The 17,415-nt window shown below is 30.9% G+C and overlaps 2 protein-coding genes across 5 annotated transcripts; one reads left to right on the top strand and one right to left on the bottom strand.

Moving 5' to 3' along the window:
* The first annotated feature begins 6,397 nt into the window (after positions 1 to 6,397).
* Positions 6,398 to 10,821, top strand: LOC129291255 (uncharacterized). Of its 3 annotated transcripts, none has more exons than XM_054928527.1 (10): positions 6,398 to 6,687; positions 7,024 to 7,115; positions 7,354 to 7,468; positions 8,468 to 8,504; positions 8,843 to 8,912; positions 8,997 to 9,101; positions 9,400 to 9,550; positions 9,665 to 9,747; positions 9,919 to 10,012; positions 10,477 to 10,821. In XM_054928527.1, the coding sequence occupies exons 2-10, from the start codon at positions 7,085 to 7,087 to the stop codon at positions 10,553 to 10,555; spliced, it is 765 nt and encodes a 254-aa protein (XP_054784502.1). In that variant the 5' UTR covers positions 6,398 to 6,687; positions 7,024 to 7,084; the 3' UTR covers positions 10,556 to 10,821. The 3 variants fall into 3 exon arrangements, with proteins under 3 accessions (XP_054784502.1, XP_054784501.1, XP_054784500.1); XM_054928526.1 differs by lacking the exon at positions 6,398 to 6,687 and adding an exon at positions 6,696 to 6,830; XM_054928525.1 differs by lacking the exon at positions 6,398 to 6,687 and having other exon boundaries at positions 6,873 to 7,115.
* Positions 10,822 to 11,625: 804 nt separating this feature from the next.
* Positions 11,626 to 16,150, bottom strand: LOC129291341 (monothiol glutaredoxin-S15, mitochondrial). 2 transcript variants are annotated; one of them, XM_054928635.1, is made up of 7 exons: positions 15,996 to 16,150; positions 15,411 to 15,484; positions 14,424 to 14,558; positions 14,207 to 14,306; positions 12,642 to 12,708; positions 11,927 to 12,005; positions 11,626 to 11,840 (listed from the first exon to the last, which is right to left on the bottom strand). In XM_054928635.1, the coding sequence occupies exons 2-7, from the start codon at positions 15,471 to 15,473 to the stop codon at positions 11,793 to 11,795; spliced, it is 492 nt and encodes a 163-aa protein (XP_054784610.1). In that variant the 5' UTR covers positions 15,474 to 15,484; positions 15,996 to 16,150; the 3' UTR covers positions 11,626 to 11,792. The 2 variants fall into 2 exon arrangements, with proteins under 2 accessions (XP_054784610.1, XP_054784609.1); XM_054928634.1 differs by having other exon boundaries at positions 14,424 to 14,561.
* Between the last annotated feature and the right edge of the window lie 1,265 nt (positions 16,151 to 17,415).

Consider the following 17,415-nt stretch of genomic DNA (forward strand, 5'->3'; position numbering starts at 1 on the left):
ATTTAAAAAATTTAAATTTAAATAAATATGATCAAGGCTCTTTGTTAAAATTCTCCTCTAAATATAAACATTTTTTAATGAATAATAATAATGTTAAATTTCACATAGAAATTTCCACCAACCTCCTCTTCTTTTGCCAAAGGAAATGATGGAATGACACAAAAGCATACAATGCAATGAACATACTGAAATGACAACTTAATATTATTACTTTCATTAAAGTGTTTTCCCAAATGCTTTTCTCTTTAAGAAAATTATTTATAAGCACAATAAAGTAATAAATCTAAATTAGGTAATTCGAATCCGAACAGAATAGATTCAAAGGCTCGGGTGACAAACTTACCAATAATAAATTGTTACTTCAATTAAATTATTTATCACCATCTCACATTGTTTTAGCAGTAAGAGATGAATGAAAAAAAATTGAATTAAACTATATAAAACTTTTTATATTTTCCTTCATTAAACACTTCAGTCATATTATAAAATTAAAAATTTTATAAAATTTAATCACGACATGTCGTTAAGTTAAAATTTTTTTATACCTATCAATAAAAATTTAAAAATTCGTCATATTATTAATTTAAAATAATAGATTTCTTATAACGTTAAATTGTATTTTTGTAAAAGAAATAGTAACAGAGATTTACCAACAATTATTTTTGCAGACGAATAACCATTTTTTTTTTAAGTATGTTCCACCTATCTATCTTTATCATTCTTAAACTGAAATATGGAGCCACTTCCTTTTATAATCTTATGTCAAAATCAACCCCACTTTACAGCTCACTGAAAGTTAATTCTATTTATGTTGTAAGGACTATAGATTATTAAATCTATAATGCATAGGGAGATTCAACTACAACCTTCTTTTGTTGATTAATGAGTTTTTTAAATGCTTATTCTCTTCTATTCCTTCTTTTAACTCGAACCTGCTTTTATGAAACTTTTGGAATTTATTTATTTATTTTGTTACTTCGTTTATTTATTTTAATCTTTCTCTAAAAAAAAATTTATAGTAGGAAAAGCATATTTTATCAATCTCAGATTAGATTTTAATTATAAAATTATCACATGGATATTTGGAACCAGTTTGAATGTCATCGAGAGTTCATCACCTCTGGACTGTTTAGATCTAATTTAAATGATCAAGATTTACAGCTTTTTATTTCTATTTTTTTTAAAAAATAATATTAATAGATATAGAATCTAAAATAAAGATAATCTTTTAACTGTTAGGTTTTTTTTAAAAAACATTTAAAAAACACCTATTGAAAAACTATAAATTTAGATCATGAAAGTCATATCTATACAGTTTAGAAGTGATGAGCTCTTAGTGCTTATCAGTATGATAAGCATTGAAACTGATTTCATGAATGTTTGAAGGTAATAAAACATTCTAATAATATTTTGAAAGGATAATATATTTTCTAGTCCTTAAACTTTATCTAATCCATGATTTTTGACTCAACATAACTGATTCTTTGCAATTTATTAAATTATAAAATTATATTAATTGAGTTATGTTGAGTAAAATTACTATAAAAATTAAGACGCAATAATCGAGTTGTGTCAAGTTGATCCTAAATCTAGAAAACCTTTTTTAAACTGGGAAGTAATTTTGCAAATACAAAAGCACACGAAGCCATTTTAATCAAACTTTAGCATCAATTTAAAAATTATTGCCCAATGAAAATTTTGAATTTTCCATTTTTCCGCACAGAAAGCTATAAAGCCTCGATGGCCATGAAGTCCCTTGCAAATTTTTCAAACTTTTACTTTGTTGGCTATAGATATTTTTTTCATAAAAAAATATAAAATATTTATTAAAAGGTTGGACGTCAATTAATATAAGATATTTTTAATATTTTAATATGTAACTAATATATTTTTAAAGTGTTCATAATAAATAAATTACTTCATATTTATTTTAAAATGAAATATCCTATCAAGGAAGGATAAATATATAAATATGATATTAAATTAACAACTAATTTATTGAAAATAAAATTTAATTAAAAATATCTTACATCTTTGAGCGAATGAAATATTTAGTATTTAGGAAAAATGATAATAGAATCCTTCAAAATTATATAAATTATAATCCAATCCTTTAAAATGTTATAATTTCATTGAAGTCTCTAAAAATTTTTAAGTCACTAAAATTTAAATTAAAAAAATTATTTTATTATTATTGACAAATTATAATTTCTTATTTAATTTTTATAATTATTTAATAAAAGTTGTTATTTTTTAAACAAAAGTTATGATTTGAGTTTGTTATTTTAAAAATTTATTTTTTAATAATAAAAATTATATTTGACAAGTTTAATTTTTTATTCAATTTTTATGATTTACAGAATAAAAGTTATTATTCTTTAAATAAAAATTTTGTTTGAAGTTTGTTATTTTTAATAAGGGTAAAATAATTTTAATTTAAAAATTATTGACATAAAAATTCCCAGCTTCAATAAAATTTTGGTATTTTGAGGGATTAGTTTGTTATTTATATAATTAAAATTTTTTTTATCATTTTCTCTAGTATCTATTATCTATTAATATACTCAAATGTTAAGAAGTAGCTCTCTTATGTTTATTTTTCCAATGCACAGTGTTGAAATCCTTTGTCTTGTTCAAAACATATCGAATTTCTTTCTATTGATCTAATCATTATAATACTACAAATTATTTGAATTTATTGTGCGAACTATCCACATTTACTGAAGGAAGAGTACGATTGCCAGATAGAAGGCCACAACATCGGATTGTGTTTTGTCTTGTGGATTGAATTATCGCTGGGATATAAGACATAGAATATCCAGTTTCACTGATAACAAAATTGACTAAATTCACATCTTGAAGTCGCTATTTAACGCTGACATCATATCAAATTAAATTAAGCTTCGATTAAATTGGAACATAATAAAATTGACTAAATTCACATCTTGAAGTTGCTATTTAACGCTGACATCACCTCAAATTAAATTAAGCTTTGATTAAATTGGAAGATGCATCAGATAGCATGATCTGATCGGGAGATCAAGGATTAACAAGTAATGATTACGTGAGGACCTGACATGATTTGCAAATATATATCAAACTGGCTTATCATATGCTTTTGAATTTTAATGATGACAATCCAACTTTTCTTTGTTTTTTTCGGAAACCATATTTTGTCTCGTAACTCCACACAGGTCCACCTTATCATCATCGCTCATTTTGAATTTTGCATGCCAACCCAATACCACTTTTATAGCCTTAGAAATAATTGCATTACTATATATATGTATTCACTTTTCTGCTCAAAAAAGAGGTTTTATTGGCATTTTCTCAGTGCATGCTCTTTTGTACAGTTGATATATGGATTTAAGGTGTCTGTTATTTCTTCTACTGGGAAAGTTATCTCCAATTAGTTTCAATAATACTTGAATCTAATTTGATACCACTGGAAATGAAATAATTTATAAAAATAATAATAAACCTTGTTATGGATTTATATTTTATATTGATATCAATATCATGCAATATATATAAAAATTCATATAAAGTTTAAATGAGAATAAATCTTCCAAAAATACTAAAAAAACATTGGATCCACAAAAAAAAAAAAAAACCCTTGTTCTATTCTTGCAATTTAGCCACTTTATAATGTATGAAATGCTCCACTTCAGGTGAAAATTTTTTTTCCAATCAATCAGAGGAAATTCAGGCAAGTTAATTATGAATAAATATCTGAGCATATTGAAGGTGCATTTCATTTAAAAAAGTAATTAATTAATATTAATTTTTAAGAAAGATTAGCTTAAAATTTTCCTTGATGCAGGTTGAATCTGGCGTCTTATCAATGTGACTAAACAAAACAATAAAACATGCAACATGCCCCAAGCTTAGGTATGTGTCCCATCAAAGCATACCATAGTCCAAATATTTAAATGTCCTTGTTTGTTCCAAGACACAGAAAAACAAGTTATTAATTTTATCCAAATCAGTTGATGAATTCGTAGCTTGTTTAAGTGACTGAGGGGAAAAAAAAAGTGAAGCTAGAAACTCACCTCTTATCGTTCACAAGTGTCTACTCAATAGCTGAGTACCAGCTTCTTGGCCTACATGAAACTAAGCAATTGATTCTTCTTCAAGCGTAGAGCTCAAGTCAAATTCCCCTCAAGAGGAGAGGTTTTAAATCTGCGTCCCAAATTATTCCGCTTTTTTTTCTTTAACATATATATATATTTTTTTTTTCTTAAAGGAAAAAAGGGGAATATTTTTTTCCCAGCGTGCATGCCAGCTTATATTGCAGAAGAGAGAGTTTTTGTAAAATATATTGAAAATGGTTAAGTTAGTAGCACTAGTGCCTCTGAGATTTTGAAATTTACAAACTTTTTTCAATTGGGCAATCAATATGTTCCTTTACTATAAAGCTTTTGCCTATCTAAGCAGCCTGATCTAAAGTGCAAGATTACACCCACCACACAGTACTTTTAATCTCCAATAAGATAGTCTAGTGCCAGCAGCATATCTTGTCTGCTCATAAACAAATACTCCTATTTTGTACTCACTCTCCGGTTCAACTATTATTTGTGTTCGGAGCCATTCTTTCTCATATTTTTTTTCATATTCATCAATTGTGGGGTAGGGAAGGAGTTGACAAAACCAAAAAGTTAGCCCTAAGTTCCTCTTAAACAGGGGGAAATCCACTCATTTTTTGACCTAGGAGAGGGATATTAGATGCTTAACCATGTATAGTCAACCAATTAGGTTTCGCCATGTTATCAGCTTGTTTGAACTACAAGTCAACCAGTTTTATATTGATGCTCTTTTTTGTTCCTTAAAACAAAATGCAGAATGATAGTGAATGTAGGTTGCTATGAATCTGTGAGTGCGCTCATGACTTGGCTGAAATTTTAGAATGATAAAAACCCAACTCATAAGATTACTTTTAAGAACTTTTGGTTTTTTGGATTAAAAAAAAAAACCATTTAACAAGTGCTTTGATGCCTAAAAACTTGGGAAAAAAATTAACTTCCAATTGATACTATCACTCAGAGTAGTGTTAGAAGCTCCGCATTGAGATCACTTTAAAAAAAATGAGATTTAAATTTAAAAGGTTTTTTCACCCAACAAACTAATCCTTTAGGGTTGGCTTTTCTTTTGAGCTTGTATTCGTAACATTAGTGTTTTTGTTGAGAGGTCGATGGCAAAGAAAGGCTACCTATGAAAAGCCTTGATGATAGAAGGTTGATCAAAGACTGAGTGAAATGCTATGGAGTGAAGCTGTTAAGAATATTGACTCTCAAACTTATTGTAAGTCTCACATCATAGAACCTCACAAGAAAAGTGAAATGTATAAGTTTAAAGGCTCTCGCACCCAATAACAAGCTATGTCCTTAAACTTGAGCTTATAACAACAAATTAAACCAATATGCACTAAGTGCTTTTGTTGCATTAAAATACACTATTACGTGATATTTGATATTGACTCTAATGTTAAGACGTTTTTCATGCTATAGAGATATTATATGATATTGAAATCTTTACCTCACCAATCTTCCACAAACTTTCACTTTCAAGTAGTCCTTTTATAACTTCAAAGTTCCAATTAACACATACATGCATATAAAAAAGAAGAAAAAGAAATTGATCTTAGTGTTAGCGCTAGCTGTCAATACTTTTTGTAGATCATGATCAAGCTCTTCAAGATTCGGGGCATTCCCTACCCTATTTGAATAGTTCACATAATTTCCGAGTCTTCATCAATGAAGCTTTAGAAGTTCAGAAAAAGAATAAGTGGACAGAAGGAAGCATAGATGAGAATTTAAGTTTTCCAGGTAAGCTGCATGAAAGCTGCATTTTATAGGCGAGCATATATAGTGGTGCACAATGAATGTACTCATTGACCTATGTACATAGTGGCTCTGCCTCTCCGTATATCTGAAATTTTATCTATGTGAGGCAGGGATATATACCAGATCCACTTCACAATAAACTACGGATTTGATGTTACTGTAGGAATCAAAGCTGCAAAATCTCTACTCAACTTGGGGACACTGGAACAGGAAAATCCATCAAAGACAATAAACGAAGTGTGCAAGTGGAACATTTTTTTCAAATTGGATTCCACTACAGCTCTCTCTAGCAGGCAATGGAAAAGACGTGTTCTTTAACCTGATAGTAATTTAGAAATGGGACTTGTACTGGAAAATGTTTGGGCTGCAATTTTTCTATTTCCATTCCTCTTTACATGATTTTCGGATATTATTTACTACACGCACACATGTACTATACTGTACTATTCTTTTGATTCGTGCTGTTTTTGAAGAGTATAAACAGACAAAACTTTTGTACAAGTGGGGCTTGAGCAGCTGAGCACAGCCGGGGGGGGGGGGGGAGATAATAGTGTAAAAAGCTTACGTGCTTTTTCTTCTCAATCCTAATATGAAATCCAGTTTGATAAGCTTTATCATTATTATCTATCAAGAACTATAGAAATCAGGGGGAAATACCCGGAAGCTCCCTTTCCCTTTTCCATATGCAATTTGCTGCTGATTTCTTCCTTTTTGTCCTTGAGAATATAATATTTCAAAATTTTAAAACTATTGGTTCGAGGTTAATGGGAATCCATCAATCATGCAGAAATTCATAAACAAATCATTTGTGAAAAGAAAGAGATTTTCTTTTGTGCAGACTTAGGTTATTCTCTTTCTCTCTCCCTCTCAAGTTTTCAGTAATATTCTTCAGTTATCGTTGTGGCTTCCTTTATTTTCAAGCCACTGTCCGTAAAGCACAGATTCTCTATGCTTAGAAAACGGATGAATGTGATGTGCTGATAAAAGGTTTACTTCTTTTGTCTGTCTCTTGTTCTCTCCTTTTCATGGATGCCCATCTATCTAGGTGGTTTTGGCCGCGATCTATATAGCTTTTGTTCTCACTAATACATTTTCAATGCATATTCCCACGTTTTATTCCAACACCACCACACCCTTCTGTGTATAAATACACTACCATTCTCCATTTTCTTCATTGCAGATCCTCTTCCCATAGTCATTGCAATAGCTGAGGGTGCTTTCAACAATTTTCAAGCTGCAAAATGAGCTATGCGTATTCTCATGTGGGCTCTGGTTTGTTTTTCTTCTCCTCATGAACTGTAGAAATCCTGTAACCTGCATGAGCTTTTGCTAGCCTTCTAACTGTTTGTGTTTTGCACCTTGTATTAAAAAAGTCACTTTTATAAGATTTTCATCTGTCTCTTTCCCCCTCTTCTTCTGCTGTTTGATATATTTACTCTTTGTGAGGATTCTTGTCATTTTTTCCCCTTGTTTTGAACTCCATCAGCTTTCTTGCTTGTGAAAAATGCAGGTAGTAGAACTGGTCGAAGAACTTTTGAGTTTGGGAAAACTCATGTGGTGAGGCCCAAAGGAAAACACCAAGCCACTATTGTTTGGTTACATGGTCTTGGTGACAATGGTTCCAGGTAAGGATGCTCTTTACACTGCCTTAACTATGACTCCTTCTTTCTCCTCAAGTCCTGTGTTGATGGCTGTGTAATTTTCTTGGGTTGTGTTAATCCTTTCATTATTTTCTTCCATTCTAGAGAAAATGTATTTTTTGGTCCTTAAAGGACGCATATCTAAATTATTTGGCCTCTGAATCTTAAAATAACACATTTTGTCGTTGAAAATATGTATTTATGTTTGAGGGACTAATTAATACTGCCTGAAAAACTTAATGGGACTAAATTGAAATAAAAAGGTCCATTTCTTCCCCTTATTTTAAATGGGTGTACTGCAAATTCATTTGAGTGATTAATGCATGGTTATGGAACTCAAGGGGAAGTTGAATCTACTCTAAGAAGGATGAAACTTCTGAAGGAAAAAAATGTCAAACATTGTGGCAGGCTTCATATTTGTGTTTTTTCCTCGATGTTAAGTGCTTTCAGAGTTCAGCTTCTTTCTGTTGCGATTCTAAATGGAATAAATTCTGTTGCTGGAAAATGTGGTACTATGATATAATGTAATCTCCATTTTTTAACTTTGGAAAATTTAATTTAGAAGAGCATATACTAAATTCTTATTTGGGGGACCAAATGCTCACTTTTTCCTCTACCCATCTGAACAATATTAGACAAGCCTTTTGACAGAAGAATATTTTATATGGAAAAAAAAAAAAATCTTGCACAAATATTAGAAATATTCTTTTCTTCAGTGTTAGTGTTGTTATTAACAAAGCCATTAAATCGGATGATTTAAAGCGTGGTTGAGAATCTTGACGATCACTTTTAGCAGACCAGTGGTTTCTGGCTGATGTCTGCTGGCTTTTCTAATTATATGCCTGAATCATCTCATAAAAGAACCACAGAAACTTCACCAAAATTTGTACTCTTGTTAAATTACTGAAAATTTAGTGAATGGCCTTGAAATGATATGAGTATCTAAAGACAAGCTTATCTGATTCTGAGGTTTGTTCCTTGCAGCTCCTCTCAGCTTCTGGAATCTCTTCCTCTTCCAAATGTAAGAATATGCATATTCCTTCTATTAGTTACCTAACTCATCAACTCACACATTCTCACTTCACACATTTACTAATGATTTAGTCCTTTGATTTATTAATCTGTATGAGTAAGGTCCCTGAAACTTGTTACTCATTGTATTTTAGTCCCTCTGTTGGACCAAATTGGACATCTACTCTTCTTTGAAGAACTAACTCTACATCTGAGCATTGAGTTATAAAATTTAAGGGACTAAATAAATCCAAAACCAAAACGTAATTTCAGATAGATATTGTATAGTCACTCTTAAATGCTTCAATAAATTTTTGGCACAGTTTCTTACGACATCATATGATGCAGATCAAATGGATTTGCCCTACTGCTCCTACCCGTCCTGTAGCTGTACTTGGCGGTTTCCCTTGCACTGCATGTAATGCAACCTTGTCTTCTATTCCGATACATACATACATAGAAGCACTACAAGAATCTAACATGGTAAATTTATATTGATAAGGGTTCGATGTGGGAGAACTTTCAGAAGATGGTCCTGATGATTGGGAGGGTTTAGATGCTTCAGCAGCTCACATTGCCAACTTACTGTCTACAGAGCCAGCTGATGGTACCATCTACATCTAAATTTTACACACTCTCAAACAACATTCTGTATTGGAAAATGAAATTTTCTTTATCATTATACATCATTGAAGGGAAAGGAAAAGGAAGGAAGAGAAGTAATGAAACACCAACCTATGTCAAATTTATCAGTTTAAGTTCTTTTCACTTGTCGGTCTGAGACCATGTCAAGTTTGCAGCAATTTTTGAAAATTGGGATTAGGATCCAAGATCTTGTAATTGAAATGTTGTAGATTCAATCTGTTTATGAATCTCATTAACATGCGATGAAACTTTTGTGATAGTGAAAGTTGGTATTGGAGGCTTCAGCATGGGTGCAGCAACAGCCTTATACTCAGCAACTTGTTTTGCCCTGGGAAGGTATGGAAATGGCATTCCATACTCTGTCAACTTAAGAGCAGTTGTTGGCTTAAGTGGTTGGCTTCCAGGATCAAGGTATAATGACTTTAATCACTTTAGGTTATGACAAAGAACATTCAGCTTCAATATTCTTTTGCAAAAGTTTGCTGACAAGTTTATACCTTGTGGTTAAAAATTGATATTATGCAGGAGTTTAAGAAACAAGATAGAAGTGTCACATGAAGCAAGAAGGAGAGCAGCTTCATTACCCCTATTGCTGTGCCATGGAATAAGTATGTGTCTGCATATATTATCATCCAATAGCACTGTTTCTTATGAACCTGAATTTTTCCGGGTCTTATCTCTTAAAGTTCCTGAAGTCCATCAACTACCTCATGATTAAAGTATATATGTTTTAAATGATTTGGTTGCTAATGGAAGCCTATCTACAAATCATTTTTCAGGCGATGATGTAGTTCCTTTCAAATATGGAGAGAAATCAGCACAGTCCTTAAGTTCAGCAGGATTTCGATATATCACATTCAAATCCTATGATGGGTAAGTTAATTTATGCTGATGGAGATATATCAGTTAATACATGATCCACCAGCCCTTGTATGCAGGAACTTTCTGAGCTCTAATTTGATTTAGTTTGTTGTGTTTAGCACAACTTAGGTCTCGGCCTTGTACTCAAAAAGAAAAAAAAATTACTCCCTCCAATCCTATTTGTAGGACACTTTGTAGAAGAAATTTTGGTTTAAAATGTACAATACCTTATAATAATTAAATCACTTTTTTTTAATTTTACCTTTTCTTAATTAACATGAAGATATTTAATATAGTCATATCATGATTTAAAGATAAGAGTAAAAATGAAAAATACATATCATTTTTTAATGATATCAAGAAAAAAAAGACTAGTTTTTTTAAGATTTGTGAAACGATTGAAAGTGTTTTATAATAAGATTTGGAGGAAGTACATCAGTTAAAGTTAGAGTCTTGATGTTTTGGTTTGTGTGCAGGATTGGTCATTATACAGTTCCAAGGGAGATGGATGAGGTGTGCAATTGGCTTAGCTCAAGGCTGGGGCTTGAAGGATGATCATAAATGGCATGCTTTGGTATAGGTAGATCATTGAAGGGTTGGTGGGTATATCTATATATATATATATATATATTATGTACACATAAGGTGTAGGAGAATTAATTTCCGGGTCTTTTTCCCCCCTCTTTGGTCATGTTCCTGATGAATAATGCTCTGAATGTGTTTTCATGTTTTTTCTGTTACGTTATATTATTAAGAACCTAGAGACTAACAGTTGTATTATTAGAAATATTTTTAGTTGTAATTGGTGGCTGGCTTCTTTATCTCCAAAGTTACTTTAATTCATAGTCATAAAGAAAAATGGCAGATACCGAAGAGAGCATGATACAGACTTTCTAGCTTGATATTTATGGCCAATTTGAGATAGGATGACACATTTTCACAGGACTCACGTTAAAAATGATTGATTACACTTGATTTGGAAATCCCAATCAACTCATTCGCTTGAACTAATAAATTGTTAAACCAATATTTTTATCAATTTAATAAAATATTTTGTTTACAAGACTGATATGATCACAATTGGCCTATTATTTTAATAATTAATCCTAGAACTAATACCTTAACTAATTAATTACCAATTTGGTTTTCAATAACTAGACTTGTTTATGAACATTTCAATTGTAGTTCAACTCCATATGAAAAAGCATTCCACTTTCGTTTTAGCAAGTAAAGAGCCACATTTTTATTCTTTGGTGCTTCTGTGAGTGTCCTTTCCAAAGAATAAGAAAATCAGTATCATAGCTTCATGATTGTGCTCTATGCACGTTGGACACTTGGTTGAAGATGAACTGCACATCCGTTCATAGAAGGCATGGACTAGCAATTATTATTATTTTTTCTCTTTTTCCTTTTTATAAACTACTAGAAATTATTTCTTGGGTCTAAAGATTCCGCATAACTCGAAAAACTTCCAAGTTTTCTTAAAAACTAATATATTCCTTAAATTTAATTTAACGTTGATCTTTGAAATAGTAACTGTAGATAATCTTGAGTGCGAGTCAGAGTTATAAAATTCAGTCTCGATTTCCATTTTACTTCATATATACAAAAGAAAGCAAAGCATGTAAGCGTATCAATCGAACCTAATTTCTTTATTCGACAAATAAGTTATAATTATCCATAGATTCCGGTACAAATAATAACGCCATTCAATTAGAAATAGATTACATCAAACAAGTCCTTCCAACCTACCCCCTCATAAAAAATTGAACCTCATCATATAGTCGAGCTTTTACTTCTTGGACGTAATATCTTTAAGCAAATCCTTCAATTCACCATTCTATATGAGATGTAAAATATCGTTAAGCAATAGACAAAGCAGAAAATTAAAAAAAAAAAATCAACTCCAGAAATGATAGAATTAACCTGGTGCATATTGAGAATAATGTCTGATCCACCTACAAACTCTCCGTTGATAAAAATTTGTGGAAACGTGGGCCAGTTACTACAGGGGAAGAACATTTAGACATCAAACAAAAAAATTGTTAGTTGTTGCCAATCAACCAACATTTAAAGGGAAAGCAATTAGATTCGGAAGCATGTCTACTAGAGTTCCCATGTTTGAGAATCTACTGATAATTTTAAAACTTTGACATGTTTGTTTATTTGACTATTAGCCATTGCCTGCAATTGTGGGGTGAGGATTGAAGCTTTGGTGACATGTGGAAGATGAATCAGAGAGAAACAAGGGAAAAGAGAGTGGTATAAGTATTTGCCTTCTGGAATTGTGACATTTAGGGTATGACCTCAGAAAATCACAAAGGACTAGTGTGTGTGTGTGTGTGAAAATATATATATACATATATATATATATATATATGTATTGGAATAATTCTAATTTTAAAAGGCATGCTGAGCTTAAAATTAAAATGAGAGGCTTAAAACCAATTGTCTAAATCCTGACTGCAGAATGTGGGGGGCACAAATGAAATGAAACCTCAATCCATCATAATGGAAAACCATCACTTGTCAAATTCTTAGTAAACAATTGTAATTGTAAATTGGCAACAATTTTTATTGTGATTAGTGACATCAGAAATGTTATGAATCAAACAGTTATAAGACCAACAAGCGTCTCTACCTGAAAGCTTTTACAGCACTTTTCAGTTCAGCATCCTCCAAAATGTTTCTAGCACTAAATGGAACATCTGCAGTAGTCAATCATACAGTGTAAATTGCAATTTCCAGAATTGTCATGATGTAAACACTAATTCATATAACAACAAGGAGCAGTCTTAACCCACTAAGTGATCAGCTACAGAATTCCATTACACCATTGTGCTCTATTAACAGCCAATGCTTTGGATAAACCATTCACCAAACCGTCCCGCTTAAAAACACCAATTCATATTACTATCAAATTTCTTGCATGAAAAAGACTAGAAGTGAGAAGAATGCATTTAGAGGTGGAGCATATAATCTGATGGTGCAGATATATCGAAATAGCAAGGACAAATCTAAAGTCGTGTCATCCTGCATAATTAAGCCATAGATTGAAAACCAAGATAAATCTAAGATTCATTCTTCTTTTGAATATTCTCCACATGCAAATCTCATCTCATATCTTTGTCTGACAATTGTATGACACACCCACATCAAGTATCTCACAGGTATCAGGTCTAACCAGTGCTATCTCGTATTCTATTCAAAGTTTTTTGTGCTTGCCATACCATAATTTCTCATGTGTCCATACACCTCAAAGACCGTTAAATTCAAGCAACTCCAAACAAAATCCATCCACCAACCAGAGTATATTCAGAAGTCATAAACATTACTGACATGAGACTCTTTACAACGACATCTTCAAAGTAGCAGTACTTTTAAGAATTTCGCAAGAAAAAATCCATCAAAAGAGGTAAGGATAAATAAACAGACAATAATGTCTGACAATAAGGAAGGGGCAACCCATTCCACATTGATTTATTAAACAAAGGATTTCATACCAGATCTCCACAGTGATAGACCCAGGAAAATGAATCAATGGGGCATAATTTTTACTTAAAATATATATTAATATTCATTAAATTATATTAAAGATATAACATAATAAAATTTAATACTTAAAAGCAATGCGAAAAAAATGAAATTATTAAAAAAAATAAAAAACTTTATTTATATAAAAAAAATTTTATGTTTATAAGTATCATGTGTTTTATTTTTATTAAATAAAATCCATATAGCTCTTTTTATAGAAGAGAATTTTGTTGGCATAAAATTTTTATAAATATTTTTTTATAAATTATTACCCATCCATTATAAAACTATTGCTATTGAAGGTTGTAACACACTGATAATATTTTAGCCTTTTAGGTCATAAATTTTTTGATGGGATATGTGAATTTTTGTAAGGGGGGAAGTGAATTTTTTTTTTTTTTGGAAATGATGGGGGGCAAGACGGCAAATGAAATTTTTTTGAAGGGGGAAAATAAATTTTTCTGGGTCATCTTATGTAATATTTTCTGGGCTTGTGGGGGCAACAATAACGTGGGTATGTCCCTGTCTCCACATGACATTTCAAAAGTTAGATAAGCATACAATTTTTAGATCACAGGGGAAAACAACACTTCCATGACAAATTGGGTGATAAAAGTTCAGACAAGTATGCCCATGTTTAAGCAAGGACACAACAGGAATTTTAGTACTCACCATATTGTTGCAAAACTTTAACTGCAAGAGAACTAAATCCGCACTGTGGGAACTCAGGCACGCCTTTCATGTAAATCATAACTGGATTGTCCTTGACATCCTGCCCACATTTGCCACAGTTAACCAGAGTTTGAAGTTACAGATTGCTTGAGTGATTAAATGGGGAAAAACATTTGACTTATTTAACATGCACAAAATTATCTTGATGTACACTAACCTGCTCAACAACATCTTTCAACGAAATGCCAGAATTCTCAAGCTTATTAGTTGGCTTGAAGTCATTATGTGTGTCTGGATCATTTGGCACAGTGGTTGAAAATCTCAATCCATAATTGTACAGTGACCCACCTACCTGCTACCATGTTAGAGCAAAGATCATTGGAAAGAAGATCGCAACTCATTGATAAAGTACAATTATTATAAGTTCTATCTCTAATGGACATAATATTGCAATGTTAAATCAACTCGAGTTAATATTAACAGGCCACCTTTCTGAAATCAACTCCAGATTAAGCAAATAGAACATAAGGAACTATCAAGCACACACAATGCCTAGTCAAGTGCTGACGTAGACGTGGAAACACAAATGAACGATCCTATCTGTTCACTGACAAGTTAACAATACAAGGGCCAAGGAAAAATTAGAGGTCCATTTAAATTTTGAAAATAAAAGAATATTTGTATAATTTGAGGAAAATTCAGATGAGTAAAACTGGAGTAAGACCTAAGAAATGGTTTGCTACAATTCCAAAAGCTCTACATGGAATAATAATTTAGCAAAATAATAATAATAATAATAAACAGAGCTAGAGAGAGAGACAATCTCACTGTATGGTCACAGCCCTTCAAACTTTCAATCAAATACGAAAAAGGGAATCACAGTCACTACAGATTCAAATAAGAACCGAGCAAAGCAATTTGCCGGCTCCCATATATTGGCAGCACACATTTGCAGTACGGAATGCCAACGCCATTTCAATTGCAATGAAAAAATTCTAACTTAATGCAGTTGAATACTTTGGCAAGGATAGATTGAAGACATCCAAGGCAATAGAAACAAAACAATAAAACATACGACACCTATCAACACAAATTGCAGAAAGTAAATAACTTTATACATTCCACACAACGAGTTAACAAAAGAGATGCAAGAATCAAAAATTAGTCTTGTTCGTGTCAACAAAGAGATGCTCCAACGTCTTACCGGTCCACTGAGAGAACGAGCAGTGAATCGCTTCAAGATGATGTTCGGCAGTGAACCCGCCATAATATTCCAATCTGAAATGAATACAAGTGAAATAAGAAAACACAGTCGGAACTCAGAGGAATACATGAACTTCTATTCCGAAGTTCATCTTGATAATCTATCCACATTTGGTTAGCAATTGCATCTCTTATAACTCCACCCCTAGCAGCCTCGTCACTCTCCCTCCTTGAAGCATGATTATTATCAGTATGAAATTCTCATGGAATCCTAAACAACGGGTCACTAAATTATTAAATCTTTGACTGAAAGGTAAATTCGTCTAATTTAGAACAGAGTAGCAAAACATATAGCAACAAAGTCACAAAAGGAATATATTGGCATGTTCTGCCAAACTAAATGTAAATGCAAGGGATGTGCAAGAACACCTCAAACTTAAATCCTTTCAAGGGTAATATGGAATCAAATCAAACACCTCAAACGCAGAGAATCATAGAAAAAGATGAGAAGCAAAACCCAGAATGTTCAATCTTAAAGAACAGAAGTCTGACATACGAAGTGTTGAGAGAAAGGATAGTATCTTACCTAAGCCGCAGATCTGCGCAGGAGACGAGCGTCGAGACGCTGACCGACAAAGAGCGAACGGCGAGCGAATGATGGCGAGAAGTCGAGAACGGCGCGCTAATCGCAGAGGAGTGAGAGAATGCAGCGACGCCGATGATCAAATTTAACAATTTGGTTTTTTTATATAACTTATTATTATTATTATTATTATTATTATTATTATAAAAGAAAAATGCAAATACTAACTACTAAGATAGGATAAATCACCTCCGAGTAATCGAATATATGCTGATGATAAAATTGAGTGTGTGTTAGTGTGTGGGGTTTACACAATATATAATATATAAGTTTGAAAAAATTAATCTTTTAATTTTCAATTTACTTATAATTTAATTTTTTAATTATAATTTATTATGATTCAATCCTTTAACTTTTCATTGGTTTATGATTTAGTCCTTTAATTTTTGTTATTTTTTTTTATATTACCTTAGATTCTATATCAAAAAATAAGATGAGGGTATTTTAGAGCAAAATATGATCATTTCTTTTATCATTTTATTTGATAAAGATAATTTTTAAAAAAATTAAAAAAAAAGATTGAATTATAAGTAAATTAAAAATTAAGAGATTAAGTTGCAAGAAATTATAGTTGAAAGATTAAATTACAGCGAATCATAACTGAGGAATTAAGTTGCAAATAAATTAAAAGTTGAAAGATTAAAAATTAATTTTCCCACTAAGTTTTTTTTTTACCAACAATATAATATAGGAAAAATTATATCTAAGTCTTATATAAGAAAGTTTATTACCAAAATCTCATAAAATTTATAAAATACTCTCAAATCTTATGCATTTACAAATTCACTGGGGGCATTTATAATTGGACAACAACAATTTACAATAATGATCGGTGCCTATTTATCAATATCTTTAATTAAGTTATAAATATATAAATTTTGAGATTTGATAATATTTTGTGAATTTTATGAGATTTTTTGATGAAAATTTTGTTTATGTGGGACCTAAATAAAATGTTGCCAATAATATATAAGTACATTAAAAAAAAATACTTGGGCAAAATAAAAATGGATATACATTAAAAAAGAAAAAAAAAACCTTCCGTAAAATGGAAAAAAAAGTAAAAGCCCGGTCAAAAAAAATAAAACTCAACCAAAGAAAAATATTTTAAATATGTACTTAATTTTTAATTTATTAAAAATTCAAGTATTAAAATTTTATTAATAAAAATTAGTTGTTATAATAAAATTTATATTTAAATATATTTATTTAAAAATTAATTTAATAAAAATTATTTGAATTATTGATGATTTATAATTTAAAATATTTTTTTAAATATATAATATAAAAAAATATAGATTTATGATAATTTATAATTTTTGATATAATTATAATATATTATAAAAGTTTAAAAAATATGAAA

Source organism: Prosopis cineraria, unplaced genomic scaffold (assembly GCF_029017545.1).
Source record: "Prosopis cineraria cultivar Desert tree isolate PC_DT_omini unplaced genomic scaffold, ASM2901754v1 PC13, whole genome shotgun sequence".
Classification (NCBI taxonomy): domain Eukaryota; kingdom Viridiplantae; phylum Streptophyta; class Magnoliopsida; order Fabales; family Fabaceae; genus Prosopis; species Prosopis cineraria.